This window comes from Cynoglossus semilaevis, chromosome 19, assembly GCF_000523025.1.
Source record: "Cynoglossus semilaevis isolate Cse_v1.0 chromosome 19, Cse_v1.0, whole genome shotgun sequence".
Lineage (NCBI taxonomy): Eukaryota > Metazoa > Chordata > Actinopteri > Pleuronectiformes > Cynoglossidae > Cynoglossus > Cynoglossus semilaevis.
This window is the reverse complement of record NC_024325.1, coordinates 435,921-457,171: the sequence shown is the minus strand read 5'-3', so window position 1 is coordinate 457,171 and position 21,251 is coordinate 435,921. Positions and strand designations below refer to the sequence as shown.

The window sequence follows — 21,251 nt, the reverse complement described above, 5'->3', positions numbered from 1 at the left end:
ATATGTGTATATATGTATGTATATATGTATATATATGTATGTATATATATATATGTACTCTATGTATATATATATATATATATATATATGCAGCATGCCTATTACTCATCAAAGGTGACACATATTCTTCGCCCTATGCAATTTCCGCCATAGTGGAAAGGGCCACACCACTGAGAGACCTGGACCAAAAAAGCAATTGCTTCTATTAACCATGTGATGCTCATCCGTGCTAACTGCTAATTAATGTAAAATTGCGTAAGGCAAGTGAATGACCTGAGGTAGCTGTGATTTTATCCAGATGTCATGTACTTAATCTGTTCCTTCCATTATAATGATTCCCCCATGACACACTTTGATCTCAAGGTTTCATGTGTACTGAGAATTTGAAAGAGTATACGTGTGTATTTGTACCATATAGTGTTGGTCCGAAGCATTTCACAATACAAAATGATCGAGGTCCTAAACTGAGTCCACAGGAGTGGCAGAGAAAAAAAAAACGACACACAAAGGGCATATGCCAGTAAACACATGTGAAGTTAAAGTAAAAATAGAGCAGGAATTGTAGCCACAAATCAGAAGTCAGCCCCTTAAGGAGTCCCCGAAAGGATCAGGCGAGGAGTGTGTGAATGAGAGCAATATTAATGGTGGGTTGCTTATTAATTAGGAGCAGATGGAACCACAGGTGAGTGGGCTGCAGGCTGTGTGCAGCAGAGGTGGGGAGAACGGAAAAGTACTCGCAGGTAAATGTGGAGCACGCTGTGGCGGAGCAAACGATGGTGACGAAAGAGGAGTTTATTTTTGGTTTATCTCAAAGTATTTGAATACATTATCCCTGACGGTAAGACACTGTTGATTGCCTTTGTCCGCTTTTGTGCGTCGATTGAAAGCTTCTGTTAAGCACGCAGGTTACGCGTCTGCGAATATAGCGTGGACTATTTACGTGACCCATTATTTTCTGACAGTGGTGGACGAAGTACGCGAAATTCGTACTTGAGTGAAAGTGTGGATCGGGCTAGTTTCGGTCATGACCTCGCTATTACGACCAAATGTAGAGCTTGTCCAGTCATTATCAACAACTGAATCCTCAGTACTCGTATCCATTTTATGCTTCATACAGACAGATAGTCACTTACAACTGCATTTAATGCACCATACTCGGTTCCTGTCCAATCAAGTGACACGGATGCACACACTCTAGCCCAATAGGTTGCAGTAATTTAGCTAAAGTTTGTATGTGACGTGCTAGCCGAAAGAAAAAACAGAACACTGATTCTACTTAATTGCAGTGGTGTCCAAACTTTTTTGGCTTGACAACCTCTATTCAGATGACCAGGCCAATGTGATCGACTTACATTTAACTCAATAAAATGTATTCACTTATATGTTTGGCTACCGATTAAATTGATGTAGCTCAATGGAATGCTATAAATAAATGCTATAATTCAAATATATGCTACACACTATAGGATTATTTGTAAAGTTGACTTTTCTTATCGCCAGTCTGAGGCATCACCAAAGTGTAATACGTACTGCTGATGTCAGCATATTACCCAAAGTGTGTAAGGGGTTTGAAACCAAATGTTTTTGAACGAATGTTTTGTAATCACGCCACAAAATGAATCATGATGGGAATGCGAGTAGATAACAACATTTAAAATGATTACCTAAACAGCAGTGGTAGAAGAAAACCAAAAAAAAAAAAAAACCCACGATGCACTATTGCAGATCTTTACCTAGTAACTGTAAACGTTTACAGTTTTCAATTCCAGGGACATTTAAATAACAGATAGACCGTTAGCTTACTCGTGTTTTTTTTTTTTTTTGTATTGTACGGCTACACAGCCTAGTTCAGAGTTTGTTGACTGCTGCTCACCTCACCTTCTTGCACCTTCCTACTGCTCCAGGCCTAGAGAGACATCTGATCTGTGTTTCACAGCCATCTGTTTAGACTAATTAACTAATTAACGAACTCTGGGGATGGGCCGACCAATGGGGCTCTGACAGTGAGTTCATTTTTCACATTAGGAACGGAGATGGAGAACACCTTTAGTAGAAAGGTTCCGAAGCATATTTTAGCGCATAAAATTCATGTTTAGGACATCAGTCTACAATGGTAAAAAATAAAAAAGTAAATAAGCATCTAAATGTAAGACCAGATGTTTGAAAAAACCTGTCTTTATGTGTTTTTTCCTAAAAAGGAAAGCGTGACTCTCTTTTAGCCCCGGCGTACATTTTGTCTCTCTTAAAAATCAGATAGAACAGATTCAATTTTCACACCAAGTGTTCTAAAAATAATTATTTATCTGCTGCGAATAATTTGTTTTCTTTCATCAATGCAATGGTGACAGGAAGAAGAATTAAACACTCTTCCTCTTAGTGGCACAAGTTGAAGATAAAAACCTAAAACTAAAACAACAGAGAGACTCAGATTTGTGACATTTTGTTTGACGGCGCAGCAGGGGGGGGTTTATAATGTAAAACACGTACAAATGGCTCAAACTGAATTGAAAACACTGATCTTAAATAGCCTCTAGTGGTTTATTTATATTTAGCAAAGTTGTATAGACCAAACCTTCAGAGGGTCTGTGCATTACAGAAAGACCTCCATTTACCATACTGCATGATGTTGCTGCTTTTTTTTTTAACAAATAAATCTGAACTGCAGCTCAGTGTAATTTTGTTTCTAAAGTAATTGAAATGAAGAGGAAGCAGCAGCAATTGTGTGCCTCCACAAAGTCATTAGCAAGGATTCGGTTTCTCCATACGCAGGTGAAATATTCTCTCCTTTTAATTGAAACATTTCCACTGATTGCTGTTTTCAGACACAGGCCGAAACTGCTGTACTGCTGAATACTAGTTAATTATGTGCATAAATTAAAAATAAAATACACATATAAGGCCGCCAGCCGAAATGATAAATCTACCAAGGACAACTGTTATAAGACCTTTACATGTTAACACCTTGTTGTCTCTATGGGTAACTGAAATTTGATTAAAAAATCTAATAAGAAAATGCTAAAGAAAAAAATAATTATATATATATATATATATTAAACCTCAGGCCATGACCCTATTCATGACTAAATCAGACTACGAACACTTTACACAAGAGTAGTACAAATTCATGCCACTACTAACGCCGCTCATCAGAGCGCATGAGACGTCCAGCCAATCACCTAGCAGCATCCCAGTTCTTATGCATCTAGATAATTATTATTTTTGATAACTAAGTGACAGAAACACAAGCAAGTAATTTTTCAAAATAAAACATCCTCCAGAATCAGACCACTGCTTTAAGGTGTTCAGGTCGCATGCCGCCTTAAAAAATCCAAAAGGCTGTTCTTTAATAAGGAAAAGACCATGGGTTCCGTTCGTTGAAGATTTTGTTCTATCTAATCTAATTCTGGACTGTCTAATCTTTTATATAAACATTATAAAGGTATAAAAGTAATTTTCTTGTTCAAATTCACCTACATAACTCGTGTGACCCAATCACAAAACAGTAAATGGCACGGACAGCTGAGATTCATGAAATCACGTTTACATTTTTTATGTTGCTGAAAGACCAAAAATTACATCCAATCTGTTTCCTTCAGGAGATTCAGGAAGCAGGTACGACCCAAATGCAGCACTCGAGAGACCAAGATCAGGTGCAGTTAATTCATAAAGTCCAAGTCCAAAAAAAACAAATAGCTAGGATAACTCACGGGAATCAGGACCAGGCAAAAAACAGCAAGCTAGAATCAAGAACTCACGACAACCATTACATGACACATAGCTGCCTGACTCGACAGGTAATCACAGGACACGAGTAAGTGTGGTGACACCCACAGAAATAGACAGAATGGAAGGAAAACAGACAGACTTGACACAATCCATCTCGGGAGGAAGTAGCGACTGGATGAGTTTGTGATGAGTCGCAAGAGTTTCGCTATATCGCGGTATTTCACGGTAAATAACTTTTTTTTTTTCATTTCCATTTTTTTATTATTTTCATGATAAAAAACATTTTCTAACCTAAAAAAAAAAAAAAAAAAGTAAAGTATAGTTTCGTACCTCGAGGAGATCGAACACAGCATTGAGCATGCTCTCCTGTTCCTTATGCTGATTGGCTCATGCATCATGGCATCCGTCAGCATCTCCCCTTGTCTGTCCGCCACTCATTCACTTTGCTCTGCACAGTTATACTATACGGATATTCACTTTCCGCGGTGGGTCTCGGAACGCAAGTTCCGCGATAGGAGAGGGATCACTGTACATCTGGCTACATGTTACTAGGCAGATATGGAAAAAAACTAACCGACTTATCAACTCTCAGAATTGGGCAAAATGGTTTGGCCCTTGTTTTCAATAAATTCAAGCCATATTTTAGGAAGCAAATTTCTGCACACTGCCTTGTTACAATTCATTTGTATTTAATTGACTGATGAAATGCACCTCGTACACCCCGCACTGTGTCTGAACTCTGGAAACTTTTCCTTGCTTGGCAAAGTTCGTGTTCGACAGAAATGACTTGTGACACTGACATCAATCTGTAAAGCAAGCTGCTAGCCCGAGGCACAGCTGGAATATGAGGGAGATCATTAAAACAGCCTGCCATATGTGATGCCTAATCTCTTACATGTTGCAACAGTCACACTCTACAAATGCACACATTATCGTGTTATAAAGTGCTGTACAGGTGTTCTCCACTCACGTCGGAATTCCGTTCACGTAACTTGATTTTCGTAAGTCAGAAATCACGTATTGTACCTATAAGTATCTATGTTACTCACCCAAGCTAACAGTCATAATTTGGGACGTAAAAACCACAGAAAAGTCTGACTTATGATTGGCGAATGTAAACAAAGCTCTGTACCACGTATAGCGCTCGACAACTTGTTCGCGCCGTAGGTCTGAACGATGGAACAAGATTCTCAATAAATGGCAACGTAACCACGAAACGCCGTTGGTCGAGGACAGCAGAATCCGAAGTACCTCCTGTACATGTAATTTTCCGTGGATAGCATTCGTGCATTAATTAATGTTTGATGTCTTGTTTTGTACTTTTTTTTCAAGTGGCTTAGCGGTGCTATCTATCGTGGTTGGTACCTAGACGTTTCTCCGTAAGTCAGAGAGTCTTGCGTTGAAGTGGTATTAAAAGTGTTCAGCAAAGCCCTTTAGATCAGCATGACACGGCGCAGCATGGCACTTTTTGAATGGACGTGGGCACTGAGTAAAAAATTGGAGGTGATAAATACAATGGAATTAGAAGTACCGACTGCACTGTGAGAAAAAAATCTGATTACACTATAAGTGTATTTCTGGGTGTACTTCACATTCTGAATGAACCGTCGTCGAAATGGGGTCTGTTAGAAGGTCTTGGCACTGGACTTTTTCTTCTTCTGTAAACAATGACGACGTGCCAGAATTGCTGAGACACAAGATTTTGAGGATAGAATTAATTAACACCTTTACTGCATGGAAATAGGGTTCTCTGGAGAGTTGGACCGCTGGTTCGGGCATAATTTTTTCTACGAAGAGGATCAAGAAGAGAGCCATATCAAGGAAGAAATAAACGAATGATGTAATCATCGTCGATGAGCTGCGTAGGATGGATTTTATGGATGGATTTATGATTTTGGCTCATTTGATCCATGAGCCAAAATCATTGCATGAGTTGTTGGCACCAGCATTCTGCATACAATTCCCTGATTATTAAAATAGATTAATAAAATGAGCTGCAATGCTGCCATCTAGTGGCTTCACTTTCACTTACAGACGTTTTTCCCCAAAACTATATTTAGGGCGCACATCATTAAGCGAAACCCATTGCGTTATCGGGTTTTCATTATCGGGGGAACAGCCGATAACGATTCCTACAGATATTACATAAATATGCTAATATAGGTTGGCCGATATTATCGGACAGCCCTAGTTTAAACTGATGTTTTTGAAGTCCTTGATTTTGGCAGCAGTGGAAGATGTAAATGTATTATTCTATGTTTCTACCATATCTTAAAGTCATACGTGATATTACCTTTAACGTCATGTTGAACCATGCGTTTCCATTATACTTATTTGATTAGAAAGGTCTGTTAGGGGTCGGGCGGGGGGGGGTTGCAAATTGACTGTGGATGCAAAACATTTTGTTGTGGCTACTTGGTTTAATGTCTTCTTCCTTTGGAGTACAATCACCGTGGATAATGACGGCAATTAACAGGAACAAAGGAGACAAGCAGAGTGGATTGAGAAACACAGGGATTGTGGATGCCGCGTCCAGCTCTGCCAGCAAACTCATTCATCTTGCTGTGTCTGTTTTATTTTCGCATCTCACCTCTGATGTCTCTGTCCTGGTCATCCTTGTCCGACCCACCGTGTGAGTCTTCTATCCTCGTGATCACCTGCACCTGCCCTAACATGCTTCTCATCTGTGCCCCCCCCCCCTTTCTTGTGTTTACACCTGTTTTCTCCTTACTTTTTCTGCCACTTCATCATCATCATCATTCCTATTGAGTGTTTCAGTTCCTTGTGATGTTTTATGTGTATTCCTTGTGTTTCTACCCGTTTTTTTTTTTCATTATTTCTCTCCTCCTAAAACTCCTAAAAATACCTCAGAATGCCTAAACCACCCCAGCAGCAGCGGTTGGGTGGTTTAGCAAATCACCGAGGCACCTGTGCTCGCTGATGCTGCTGCTGCTGCTGCTGCTGCTGCTGCTTGGTGTGTTTGCCAGGTTGGTGTGGTTGGTGTGGCGCCCAAGGCAGTTCCTTGGATGGGAAAACTGTGCCACGAGGGCATCTGAGGGGGCCGCGCTTGGTTGGTGTGGAAGGTTGCTGAGTCATTTGTTGCAGTGACTGCCTGGACGAGTTGTTAGATAGAGGGCTGTGTTCTTCGCACCACCCATTTGGTATTTTCGCCAAAACCGTCGGACTACGTACATGTTTATCAAGCAACGCTGTTCTCTCTTAATGATCCACGCCGTATCCTTCAGCTCGTCAGTGAAGTCTTTCGCTTTGTCTGAGAGCCGTGCATTTGAAATCCTACCGCCCAGTTAAGATAATAGATACAGAGTTGGTTCTTTGTTTTGACACGCTAGAATCTTTGTGATGGATAAAGGATGTTTTTTTGGGTTTTTTTTTGTAACAAATAGTCCTTTGAAAATGTCAATGTTTACAATTGACTTTAAAATACTTTTACAGAGAGTAAGGAATAATCCTTTTTTATGAGACTAACGGTTATTTTGATTAATTATTTAAGAGTTTGCATTCAGGAACACAATATAAAAAACAAATCAATGTAAGAATCCCAATTAGTAGCCCCCCTTATTAGCTTTGATTTCTTTTTTAATTTCGCGATAATACAAATAGTTTATTTCTAATAAAGTCACGATTCAGCTCAGTCGTTTTAAATAAACCTTCTGTCTGATCATTTTTGTGTTCATCATGGTCGAAATAATCCTACGCAGTGAAGAATCATTTAAAAAATGCTTATGAAGAAGGACAAGTGAATGTTTATGTGCTTTATGAAAGGTTTTCATAGAGAAAAATGTAGATAGAAAATGTAAGATTGGAACAAAAATCTAGAAAGAAAGTGAAAGGTGTTAAATTCCTAGAATAAAACACAAAGTATTTGAATTCCAGACAGCAGCATAGGCGTAAAAAATGATGTCGCTAGAGTCCAGAACATAATTGGACTGCAGGGTTGAAGACTCCACTTCTGTTAAAGATTCAGATCCGTGCCAGACTGAACCAATCTTACTGTTAAAATTCTGCTTTGATACATGAGACTATTGGTTAATTATTTAATATTCAAATAGAAAGTATAAATCCTACTTTGATGACTTTGAAGAAAACAAAAAAAAAAAGAAAAAAAAAACAAAACTAAGTATAGCTAGATACTTTATATACGGACATGGACGAAATTGTTGCTACCCTTCTGTTAAAGAAAGCAAAACTCACAATAGTCACTGAAATAACTTAAAACTGACCAAAGTAGTAATAAATAAAAATGTACTGAAAATTAACTAACGATAATCAGACATTGTTTCTGAATTGCGGTTCAACAGAATCATTTTTTAAAAACAAAAAAAATGAAACTGGCCTGGACAAAAATGATGGTTCCCTTAACTTAAAATTTTGTTGCACCACCCTTTGAGGCAATCACGGCAATCAGGCGATTCCTTTTTTTTCCGACGGGTCTAAAATCGGCCCGTTAGGGGGAACCAATCCGGCCCACTTGGTGAATTCCGAAAATGCACAATGTTGGTGATATTTTTGCCAAATAATATTTCATAAAATATGAATATTTTCTCACATAAGGTTGAAGAGTTCTGTTAGCCAACTGGACGTGGAATCTTCTCAAAGAAGACGTTTCGCCTCTCATCCAAGAGGCTTCTTCAGTTCTAACTGGTGGTGGGGAGTACAGAAAATATATACTCTGGGTGTGACAAAGAACAAAAGCTACTTCAGCTTCCCCCTGTTGGCTGGGCGTTGGGGTCAACTGGGAAAGTGTAAACAGTCCACGTCCAGTCATCCAGGTCAGTTGACCATGACCTGGATGACTGAGAATCTTCATAGATTGTCAACTTGCACTTATAGGTAGTGTAAGTTCTTACCATACTTACATGAATGAATTAATTTTATCTGTCAAACTGGTCCTTCAAAGTCAGTTGGCAGGGCTAATGCTGATCTGGTCTGATCCATTGGACTGCAGTAGCAGTAACAATGGAGGACCATGATCTTTCTATGCAGCTGATGAGAGATACATTTAAGTAAGCATTTAATGATGTATTCATTTATTTTGGCAGTCATCCGTAGGCCATGGCTCCAAGTCTCTAAAGGCCGAGGCTTTTTAGTTCTCACTGCAATGCCTGTATATCCCCAGTAGATGGTGTAGAAATGGCTAAAAGCATTTTAGCATTTTAGCCTTTATGCATGACTTCTACAGGCCATTTATTTTAGTTCACACAAACGCTCCATCTATCTGCTCCTGACCTCGCCCCCCGGTCAAATTTTAGGATCCATCGTGGCCCGCGGGTCAAAAAGTTTTGCCCACGCCTGCTTTAAGTCATAGGAACAAACAAAAAAAACAAAAACAGGATTTAACAACAAGTGTTGTTTCTCAGTTTACGAAGTCCAGACAGGAACATGAACACATGGTTTGTTTATACTCCAGACTGGGTTTTATTAAGTCTGAGGTGATTCAGACAGTTTTGTCTGACTTTTGTCCCCATAAAACAACACGCTTGGAATAAAACAATAAAGCGCTAAACCTCACCCACTGCTGCGCTTTGACATACTGTACGCAAACACGCATTGTGACCACAGCCAGAATGGACCGCAGCTCTTTGGGTTCGCGTGTGTGTCTTTGCATGGGTTCATTTTTCTCTTTTCATCTGGCGTGCAGTTGTTTGTGTGCTTGAACATGGAAGGGCTTGGATTTTGTCAGCACAAGTGCTTTCGTGAGTGTCTGTCCATATTATTTTACCTGAAGCTCTGGACAGTTGCCAGGCAACTGTGGCGTGCAGGCAGTTTGGTGCATGGCTGGGCTTCCATGGAGCAGACACTTCTATGTGTCTTTGCTTTTTTTTTTTTTTTTTTTATAACAGAAGTTAGCATAGATACCAAACCAGGTCAGAGTCGCGAGTTCACCGCAGGTGATTTTACTGCAACACTGAAAGATTTCGTCTAACAAGAAATCTATACATACAGTACCAGACTCTGCCTCTGAGCATGAAGCATTAATAAGCAATGATCTTTATTTATTTATCATCCTTTTTCCTGTGTATGGCAGAAGTCTGGTCTTTATGTAAACACCTCCTAGCAATTAGACAACTTTCAGACAACATTTTTTTTTTTCGTACATAAGCATGTCACAAGACAAAGAAATATTATATTCACTTTTGTGAGGGCAAACCTGGAATTATTTTATGGGTGAAGTTTAACAGTAAAACCAAGTCACATTTCCTAATCAAACTGTTCTTTAATAAAGTGGCTCTTTTATTTAATTGCAGTATTTAAATGCTACTTGTGGCACTTTGGCCCAGAGGCAATTTCTCTGTCATTGGTGTGAAACCCTAGGGTTCACCTCCTGGGCAAGATTGAATCCCGGTTAGGGAGGTTGGTACCTTCCAGTGGACTCGCCACCCGCAGGAAGGTTCAGGGGTTGGTACGGTGCAGTGTGATTTGGGTGGTGGTCGTGGAGACTGCTGCCCCCATGGCCCGGTAATGGATAAATGGACAAAAATGGATGGATGGATGGATGCAATTCTGTCCATTTAAGTACATTGTGAGCAAGCACTGAATATTTTTCAAAGACGGACTTTTATTATTTCCCTATTGTGAGAAACAATTTGTAATGACACGGAATTTCAAATAATGTCCTCTAATCAAAGAATTTGACACTCCATGGGCAGCAAACCAAAAAGCTTTAAAGTACTGTTAAGCGTAGAGTAAGTACAGTGACGAGAGTGGACTGAGATTGGTGTGTCACACCCAAGGTCATTTTGGCAGGATGTTGTCATCACCGTCGTTATAATTCCTACCATGCCATTTTAATTGTTAACAATAAAACTTAATTTACTGTTCAGCACATATAAACGTCCTGAGTGCTGTGTCCTATAATCTGCCTGTGGGCCTCTGTCACGAATGTTCTTCTCCACTCTATGCAAATATGTACAGTGTGTATTTTTCAAAAACCAGCAATGGAATCGTGACAGAAAGTGATTATGTTATTACATATACGTAGGTGAGTATATGTAAATGTGAATGTGAACTACACGTAATGCGACCTCTGCGTTTTACTAGAGATGTCCGATAATATCGGCCGAACAATTTTATTTATTTTATTATTGGCATAATTATATAATATATGCAAGAAACATTATTGGATTTTCCTCCGATAATGAAAACTCAATAACGCAATGCCTGGGTTTCGCCAAATGATGTGTGCTCTTAAAAATAGTTTGGGGGGGAAAAACGGCTGTATATGAAAGTGAAAGCCACTAGATGGCAGCATGGCAGCTCATTTTATTATTCTATTTTGATAATCAGGGGATTGTAGAGATAAATAAATAAATATTGCCCTGCCTATAACGGTGTTGTTTGATATCGAAATTGGATTTCCAAAGGGTATCAAGATTCGAGATTCTAAGTCTCATGTAACTGTTTGTCCGGTCGTATTTTCTCCAGGTTGCCTATTTATTAATAATTATATCAACAAAATTGAGAAGTACGCTTGTGGTAAATCAGTATTTTTTAAAATGTATTATTTATTTATTACATATATATTGGAGATAAGAACAATGTTTGCAGAATTTTACTGGATTTTTCACTAGAGGTCAGTGAATCTTTTCTCCAGTGACCTAACTATTGCAGACCTGTCACTTTTTTTTTTTTTTTTTTTTTACTTCTGTTTTTATTTTACCTTTATTTAACCACGGCGTTCCGCTGTGATCAGAAGTTTCTTTGTGTGGATGGTGACAATCCCTGACACAGTATGAAGAACCTGCATGTCAGTGTTTATAAATGGTCGCTGATGCCCAGCCGACTGAACAACACAGTGTTGTTGTGAATGACAGGTGCTGCGTTCCAAAAGAAACGGAGCAGCTTGTTACTCCGAATGGAGGCTCGTTAAAGTGGAGGCGAAAAGTACTTCAGCGCAGCACGCACACAGTACAGTACAAATATGATTTATATAATAAAATTAAGTGACTGATATGGCTGCCATCTTGTTAATGAGACCCATTTATATTTTTTTTGGGGGGGGGTCAGGTGGTGGTCAGTAAATAAACAGAGGATACCTATGTGTATCTAGATTTATCTTCATTTGGATGTGAAACTTTTGCAAACACGTCAGTAGACTTCGTGAAAGCTGTGTTTTGTTTTGTTTTCTGTCTTTACTTTTTACCTAATCATACATTTTTCGTATATGTCATTTTTTTTCAAAGTAGAATGTGAGAAGGTAGCGTTATTTCTAGGTGTACTTGACATTTTCTTAGTTACGTTGGGTGTTTTTGTGAGAGTGTCTGTGTAGGTTGTTAGTCATCCAGGTCATCTTATCCAACAATAGTTACGTCGAGGGCAACTGGACAGAGTAGGTTTCTTGAAGGTGCTGACTACTGGGAAATTCTGGTATTTAGCCTTCGGGGGCTACATACGTGTAATGAGAGTTGTTGCAGAAAGGGAGGATGGAGGTGTGGTGGAACCCACTCTATTCTAAGGAATGTAAAGTCACAAGGTTAGAGGTGTGAATGGGGAGTGATATCTTAGCTCTGGATTAATCGTTTCACCTGAGCGACACTTTTGGCTGGGTGTCCTTTGAAATGAATCTGTGGTCTTGTTGTCAGGGACGGGGTTTAGTTTTTGGGGGAGAGAACTCAGGACGACATTAAAGGTGGATGAAAGGTTGTGTCTCCAACCACCTCCGCTATTGAGAGATGGTTTCTCCAGGTTAACGTAGATGGCTTCCTTCGCCCTAGGAGGGAACAGACGGGCATTGTTACCCTACATGCACCCTGCAGGTTAACGTAGATGGCTTCCTTCACCCTAGGAGGGAACAGACGGGCACCCTGTGCTTTTTACTTTGATTCATAAAGTCTGATTTTTTTCTTTTCTTCCTTTTTCCTTTTCTTTAATGTACTACAGGCTTCCTGAGCACCGGGGACCAATCTGCAAAGGGGAACTATGGTCTGCTGGACCAGATCCAAGCCCTGCGCTGGCTAAATGAAAACATCGGCTACTTTGGAGGAGATCCGGAGAGAATCACCATCTTTGGCTCCGGGGCCGGTGCGGCCTGTGTGAACCTTCTCATTCTCTCCCACCACTCTGAGGGTAAGGCTCCTTCGCATTTCAGTCCGTCAGTTCGCCGGTCATTTACTGTGCTCGGAGAGGATTATCAGGTTGAGGACACTGTGGGCGGCATATTTTATTAAAGAGCAGGTCAGGTGAAAAATACCGATGAGCAGATAAAGCTTTGTACCGAAGGATTCAAGAACACGTTATATACAGTACATGGTAATAACTTAAGTTTATATATTCTACATATTTTTCCTTTTTTTTTTTTTTTTATATAAGCCTACTAATAAAGGTACAATGGCTTGCATTAATTTATTTGTAAGGCATTTTCCACGAGGCTTCCCAACAAGGTTGGTGGTTCTCAGGATGAGTTCATCGGCTGCTGTTTAAAAGGAAAACAACAGTTGTTTATTTAACAATCACAGTGGTCAAATATTCACAGAAACCCTGGCAGTGATATTTGCTGAGTGGTTTGTTTGCGCTCCAAACACCATTGCTTCAATATTTTCAAACACATCAACAAGAATTTTGTTTAACTCCATTAAAGTTACAGTTACGGTGGGTATGCAGATGGTAACATTGTTTAGATAGATAGATGGATGGATGGATGGATGAATGGATGGAGGGAGGGATGGATGGATGGATGGATGATGATAGATGGATGGATGGATGAATGATAGATAAATGGATGGATGGATTGATTGATAGATAGATGGATGGATGGGTGGATGATAGATAGATAGATAGACAGACAGACAGACAGACCGACAGATAGACAGATAGATAGATAGATAGATAGATAGATAGATAGATAGATAGATAGATAGATAGATAGATACTTTATTAATCCCTCGAGAGTTCCTTTTGGGAAATTTAGGAAATGATATAATATAGTATATAGTACAAAGGTACCGTGTGTAGAAAACGGCTGAAAACATCAGGGCATGGAGCTGTAGCTGCAGCTAATTTAGCATCAGCATTTAACATAGAAAGGGCTTAATTATTAACGACAGTATCTGCTGATGAAACAGTGGGACAGCCAGCAACTTTACAAAACAGTGAAGCGGCATAATATTGGGAGCCTTTTTTTTATTTCTTTACCTATTTATATTGTTTTCTTTCTTTCAAGCACAGCCCACCACTCTCCGTGTAGTTATCAGCGCTTGTCTTGCAGAAACGTACTGTTGTTTGGATGAAGTTAATGCGTCTGTGACAATGTTCAGGAAGATTTTCGGCAGCTAAGAGAAGCAGCGGGGCGTCACAGTGTTTTGTCTTCACAGGATGACACTACATTTGCTTCTCTCTTTTATTCTTTTGCATTATTGATACCCTTATCAGCTGCTAGCGTGTCATGGAAAAGAAAGCAGCTGAAAAGGAAAAGTGTCATGGAAAAGAAAGCAGCTGAAAAGAAAAAGCTTTTTTGTTTTTTTGTTTTTGGTTGTTAAACTACGTGTTTTGTATACAGGACTTTTCCAGAGGGCTATCGCTCAGAGCGGCTCAGCTATCTCCAGCTGGTCGGTCAACTACAGACCACTGATGTACACAAAGATCCTGGCCAGAAAGGTGGGCTGCACCCTAAACGACATGGCTGAGTTGGTAGACTGTCTGCGGAGAAAGAGTTTTCGGGAGCTGGTAGACCAAGACATCCAGCCTGCACGCTACCACATTGCCTTTGGGCCTGTTGTGGATGGGGACGTGGTGCCAGATGACCCAGAGATCCTCATGCAACAGGTGAGAGCTGCTTTCAATCCGAAGTTATCCTTTCATTATATCTGAGCCACGTGAGAGGCATCTTTAATTTTTTATTATTTTTTTTAGTTTGACCAAAACGGCCATTGTCAGACCCAGGTTGTGAACAACTCATTTGCTGGACTGTGGTCTCCTAAAATTCACGTACCTTTGGGTTTTAGGATATTTAAAGACTTCTGTTCTCTCTTAGTTTCCATTGTAGGATCTGAACGGACTGTTTAGTTAGAGATTAAAAACCAAAAAAAAAAAGGCACTTTACCCTGGCAAGGCTGAATACAGAAGAGACGGTTTTCTAGGTCAGGATTTAGTCTACCTTCAGGAAAAAGGAATGTTCTTTGTTGAAAAGGTGTATATTTTTGGGCCGATAAAATAGGTGTTTTGAAAGAGGACTGTAGGCTGTCAGCTGTTTCAAGTTGGAAAAACCTCTTAAATGCAAATCCTAGATCCCTACCGACCTCCAAAACTAATGTTGCTGTCCTTGTTTTCTTTCCAGGACACTGCTCAAACTTTCAGGTTAGCCTCACGTTAAATCATTGAAGTCACGTGACAAAAACAGAGGTGTCGTGTGACTTTAAGAAACGTCAGCGCTCCAGAGCTGTCGGTGGTAATTACAGTTAGACAAATTACTGGCAATGCCCACAAAGTGCTAGACATCACCATTTACTATCAGATCTGACAAGGCCTGGTGTCAAACATACGGCCCCGGGGACCTAAACTGACCCCCTACGCACTGCAATCCAGCCCACTAAATACACAACAGGAAGACCCGGCAATCAGACAAGGCTGGAGCTCAGACATGGTTCGTGGATCGGAATTCTTTGAAGGTTGGATCGGATCGGTAGCTTACCTTCTTTGTTTAAACATATGCTTAGGTGACCCTCACCCTAAACCTAACCCCAAGAGTCCAATCCGACCCACTAAGCCATGCACTCCAGCCAGCAACGTGATTCTAAAATTGTGATGATCAACGAGAAATGACTAATATGATGTATATTCATTTAGAAAAAAAATAAAATAAAATATATATATATATATGAGTGTCCGGCCGACAAAGGTGTCTGTCTAGAAAAATTCTGCAATATATAGTTGGTGGGCCCTGATGTAGAAGTAACTACTGGTTTATAAGCTCTTCTGGACTGTATAAACCAAGCTGTCTTCAATTTTTGTTTTTGTCAATTTTACCATATTGAAGTATCACGGTAAATGCACAATTCTTTGAGAGTGGGTGTCGTAGCATAGGTATTCATTTCCCCTTTTGTAAAATTCTCCTGATCAGCGCAGTCTTAGCCAGGGACTGCAGCATTCTGTGGTGACACGTTATGTTGTGTGTGTGTGGTTCTTTGCATCAGGGTGAATTCCTCAACTATGACATATTGCTGGGTGTTAATCAAGGCGAAGGTCTGAAGTTTGTGGATGACAGTGAGGGCGAAGACGGCATATCGGCAGCATCATTTGACTACACCATCTCCAACTTTGTCGACAATCTGTACGGATACCCTGATGGTGAGTTCTCCCTTCTGTTCTCTGGAAACTAGTCAGAAGTTCAAAGCTGGTACAGAACCCTTTTTGTGCTTTCAAATCATTATCAGGCCAAATTAATATTTACTCATTTACAATTGTAAATGTTTTTTCAAAGCTGGTACAGAACCCTTTTTGTACTTTCAAATCATTATCACGCCAAGGTAATATCTACTAATTTACAATTGTAAATGTCCCGTGTTTGTTGTTTAAATTTCTCTTGTAAATTTAAATTATATGCAGATTTTTCTTTTCCTAAAATTTGTTGTAAAATTGCAGTTGTGAACAAAGAATCAGTTTACTTCTATAACTTTACTACTATAATGTGTTATGTATTATAGTCAAGTGGGCTGGACCAGTAACATCATAACATATAACTATAAATGAGTCCACGTTTTCCCGCTTTGATTCCATGCGAACAAGTACCAGTAAATTAGATATTTATTATCATTAGGTATTCACATTTAATGAAATATAATTACGCGAACAATATCCTAAGCATGAAGTGTTTGCGGTGGTTTTTACTTTCAAAATGTATCAAGCGGTCCGGTTTTGACCCGCGGGCCTTATGTTTGACACCACTCTATTATATCCCCCCCCTTTTACTTTAGTCAAACTTTACTTACATAAAGAGGCCTTTATAGGTTTACTGCCGTAGGTTGACAAGCTAACAAGCTACGCTGTTGTCATTTTGCATTTCATGTGTTTTATATTAAACAGATCATTGGCGCCTTCTGATTTTATCAACAAAGTCATGTTGTGTTATATAAATAGCAACCGCAGTAAAAATCATTTCTGTGCTCTGACAAAATTAATAAAGTCGATGCACTACAGCTAAGACATAATGTGACATAAAGGCAGGAAGTACTAAAGGTTCTTGCAATACACCGACCACCTCGGCTCCCGAAATAATTTTGCTGACGATGACATTCTCGACGTGCAGTGTTTACTCACACTCCTTTTCACATTCTCTGCAGGTAAAGATATCCTGAGGGAAACCATTAAATTTATGTACACTGACTGGGCTGACAGGGACAACAGTGACATGCGTAGGAAGACCCTACTGGCTCTCTTTACAGACCATCAGTGGGTAGCCCCAGCTGTCGCCACCGCGAAGCTGCACGCTGAGTTTCAGTCGCCTGTGTACTTTTATACCTTCCACCACCACTGTCAGACCGAGGCGAGGCCCGACTGGGCCGATGCAGCCCATGGAGACGAGATCCCCTATGTGTTTGGGATTCCCATGGTTGGAGCTACTGACCTATTTCCCTGTAACTTCTCAAAGAACGATGTTATGCTCAGTGCTGTTGTAATGACATATTGGACTAACTTTGCCAAAACGGGGTAAGTCAGGCGTCTCATTTTTCCTAGGTGCTCCCTCTAGTGTGGATTTATCGTGTCAGATATCAATCAGATATGCTGCTGGTTTTGGTCAAACAGGTCATCACTGTTATTTTTTCACAGGGATCCGAACCTGCCTGTTCCTCAGGACACAACCTTCATCCACACCAAGCCAAACCGCTTTGAAGAGGTCATTTGGACAAAGTTCAGCTCCAAAGACAAGCATTATTTGCATATTGGCCTGAAGCCTCGTGTCAGAGACAACTACAGGGCCAACAAGGTGGCCTTCTGGCTGGAGCTGGTGCCACATCTTCACAGCCTCCATGAGGAAATCATTGGTTCGATCACCACGCGATTGCCACCCAGAGGCACCAAACACAACAAAGACCATCAAAGGCCCGACACCCGCTCCACACGGCACCCCATAACCTCCACCTACCCCCCAGATCCAGACCCCGACAGCTCCGAGAGACCCCGCTACCCTCCCTTCCCCATGGAGACTAGGGACTATTCCACGGAGCTGAGCGTGACGGTAGCCGTGGGCGCCTCGCTTCTTTTCCTTAACGTTCTGGCGTTCGCTGCGCTTTATTACAAACGGGACAAGCGACACGAACTCATGCAGAGACGCCACCGCCGACTCTCGCCGCAGCGGGGCACCACGTTGGGCATGGGCGTTGGCATGGGAGTGGTGGGCGCGCCGCCGCACAACGACCTGGCTCTGAGCCAAGAGGAGGAGCTCATGTCGCTGCAGATGAAGCAGCAGAGGGTGGAGTTGGAGCACGGCACGCCGCTGCCCTCCCGCGGAATCCACGGCGACCTGGAGCCCCTGCGACCTCCGGTCTGCCCGCCCGACTACACGCTGGCCCTGCGGCGAGCACCGGAGGACGTGCCACTGATGACGGCCAACACCATTACCATGATCCCAAGCACCATCAGCAGCATGCAGACCCTCCACCCCTTCAACACGTACCCCCCTGTACCTGCCCCCACAACTACGCCCGTCCCCAGCCACAGCAACAATGCCCTGCCACACCAACACTCAACCACCCGTGTATAGGAGCAGACATCCCCTCTGCTAACACACTCTGGGCTCCTAGCAACACATCACACAAACTGTTACATGCATTACTTTCACCACCATTTCCTTAAATATAATCTTTGGCTGTCTTTAACATAAAGCCTTCATTAAAGCTGCAGTTTGTAAGGAACTGAATAAGAAAAAAAAATACCTTTAAAAAGTAACAATAATAAATAGGATAATTCAAACCCGATCATTGTACATACGCATTGTTTTCCCCCAGTCGACTCTTCTTTAGTCTCTGGTGTATGGGGTAAGGCACCAAAAACGCACAGCTTTAAAGCATGTCGATCTCGAAAAGCAGGTTCTGTTGAACTCACCACAGTTGTTTTTCCCCTGGCATGGATTAAGAAAAAAAACTAAGTTTAACATGAAATGCAAATACATTCAGTCATTGTTAATTGAGTGAAGAGATATTACAGTAGCAGGCGTCTCCGTTTGAGGCAGCGTACGCTCCAACGAGCTGTCTTTCATAAAGCATTGGTTTCTTGAAACTTACAAATTGCAGCTTTAAAACCCCAATCTGGAAATGAAGCTGGGTAACAAATGATGGCACAACACAAAGTGTCTTCTTTTTTTTAGGCATTTTTCCACATAACGAGATACGTTCTCTAAGCTAAAAGAACAGGAATAAATATGATGACGCGCGGCCCATTTGATGAGCGATTGAAAGGCGTAGTTGAGCAAACGTTGTTGGAAGAAATACAAGTGGGAGTGCGGAGCACACAGACGGACGCATTCACTGGATATAATAATCGGACACACCTTTAAATTCTTGTCTGAATGCACTGAAAGCAGAAAGCAGAAAGCAAGCGTGAAGCTGAGCAAATAGAACAGATTGCAAGCTGTCCAGAGGACGGATAAATGAGGACGTCTTGTTTGTCAAACCAACCTTTTCATTGCAGCGTCTACACAATCTGGTACCGCACTGTATAAATTGATTATTTATTTTTTAAAAGAGGCAAATCTGTTTGTGTGTGAAAGCGGGATGGACACTGGACAAATACGCACGGTGAGAACAAAAAAAAGAGATAAAAAAAAAAAGAAATTGACATTTTACAATTTTCCTACCGTTTCCTAACTGCAAATCAAACGATAAATTTGAATACATATATACATATATGCACAAATATAAACATATATATTAGGGATTTCTGATAATAAAATATCCACCACGATAGAATAATTATGTATAAATATCGGCAGGAGTTCTTATCTGTTTTTTTCCGCCGATAATGAAAACCCGATAACGCAATGCCTGGGTTTCGCACAGATGATGTGACCTAAAAATAGTTTTGAAGTGAAAGTGAAAGTGAAATATTGCCATTGTGACACAGCACAGCTGCATATATCCGTATGGAATGATGTCAGAATCGGAAATTAAGTGTTTGGACAGTATAGGCATATTGGCTCTCGGTCTTTTTTATATATTTCCTATCAGACATATATCAATATATATATGTGTTTGTGTATCTATATATGTACGTCTAAATATATATATATTTATACATATATGTATATTTCTATAAATATATGTATAAATATGTATATAAATACATATATATTTATACATATATGTATAAATATATGTCTATGTATTTATATAAATATATGTATATATATATGTATGTATGTATATATACATATATTTTTAGTATTTCTTCCCAATACCAATTATGACAAAAACTTCCAGATTGGGGTTTTAATGAGTGGTGAAGAAAATAAGTAACTCACAATCTGCTGGATGAATACATCCTGAAATCCAGTCTATACATTAAGACTTTCTGCTTTTCCACTACACGTGCTCCAATCATATCTATTACTTATTTGCGTCATTCTCTTCATCTCTCACTGTATCACCTGGTTTTTTTTTTTCCTTTGAATTCCTCTACATCTCTCTTGTCCACCCTTGTGTTTTCACAAGTAGGTCTTTTTATTCCTACCATCCACACAATCCGTTTCCACCTGAGCTTCTCTCTTCCGCCTCACAATCACTTCTAGACTCTCTCTTTTCGTTTCGGCGTCTTTTATACAAAACACAAATGTAAATTATGTAATATTTATAAATTGTAAGGATATAAATGAAAAAAAAAAAGATATTCTGATATCTCATTTTTACCAGCATTTCGGTGCCAAGTACTGTGATACAGTTCCTCTTTTGCTGGCGTCTAGTTGACTGCCTTAAGAGGTCCGTCCTGACTTTATCTTACAAAAGTAATTACGATCATAAAAGTGCCAACCCCTTTATTGTTCTATTTGTTTAACCCGCTTTTCTTTAAATACATTTGATGTTGCACTGTGGCTGGGGTCCCTTCTGGAAGAGGGGAAATCAGAACTTATCCAATCAATTATTCCTCTTTAAACATGACGAAGAAGTTATTTTTCCGCTCTATTTCTTTCTCAGCTATTTGCATGTTTTTGTTTTTGTTTTTTTCCCCCCTAAAATGTGTTTTCTGTTTGGATAGTTTGCCTTGATATTATGTCAATTATATTTTTCAGAATAATTTTAATTTTTTATATTTGCTCCTTGTGGCACTTGAAAATGTATTTAAGTATAAAGAGATTATTATTACAATTATGTAAATCTAAGATTATAACAGAGAGTATTAAATTTCCCCCCCTTCCCCTCCCCCTCCTCATTTCCTGTGACTAAGGCTGTGCTGCAAATCTATGAGAGAACTATCAAGAGCCTTCTTTAACTCCCTTTTTTTTTTTCCTCCCGTTACTCGGTCAACTTTGCACAGTCACCGTCTCCCAGCCTCACCTGAAGATAGCACTTTTATAAGTTGAG

General features: G+C 40.2%; 1 protein-coding gene across 1 annotated transcript in view; it reads left to right on the top strand.

The window, feature by feature from the left end:
* The window catches only part of LOC103394749 (neuroligin-2-like), a 48,119-nt gene extending 28,382 nt beyond the window's left edge, over positions 1–19,737 (top strand). Inside the window, exons 5-9 of the mRNA XM_008332181.3 lie at positions 12,625–12,810; positions 14,240–14,505; positions 15,873–16,026; positions 17,019–17,385; positions 17,506–19,737. Coding sequence (XP_008330403.1) covers positions 12,625–12,810; positions 14,240–14,505; positions 15,873–16,026; positions 17,019–17,385; positions 17,506–18,439 — 1,907 coding nt within the window. The 3' untranslated portion in view covers positions 18,440–19,737. The remainder of the gene's footprint in view (positions 1–12,624; positions 12,811–14,239; positions 14,506–15,872; positions 16,027–17,018; positions 17,386–17,505) is intronic.
* The last annotated feature ends 1,514 nt before the right edge of the window (positions 19,738–21,251 follow it).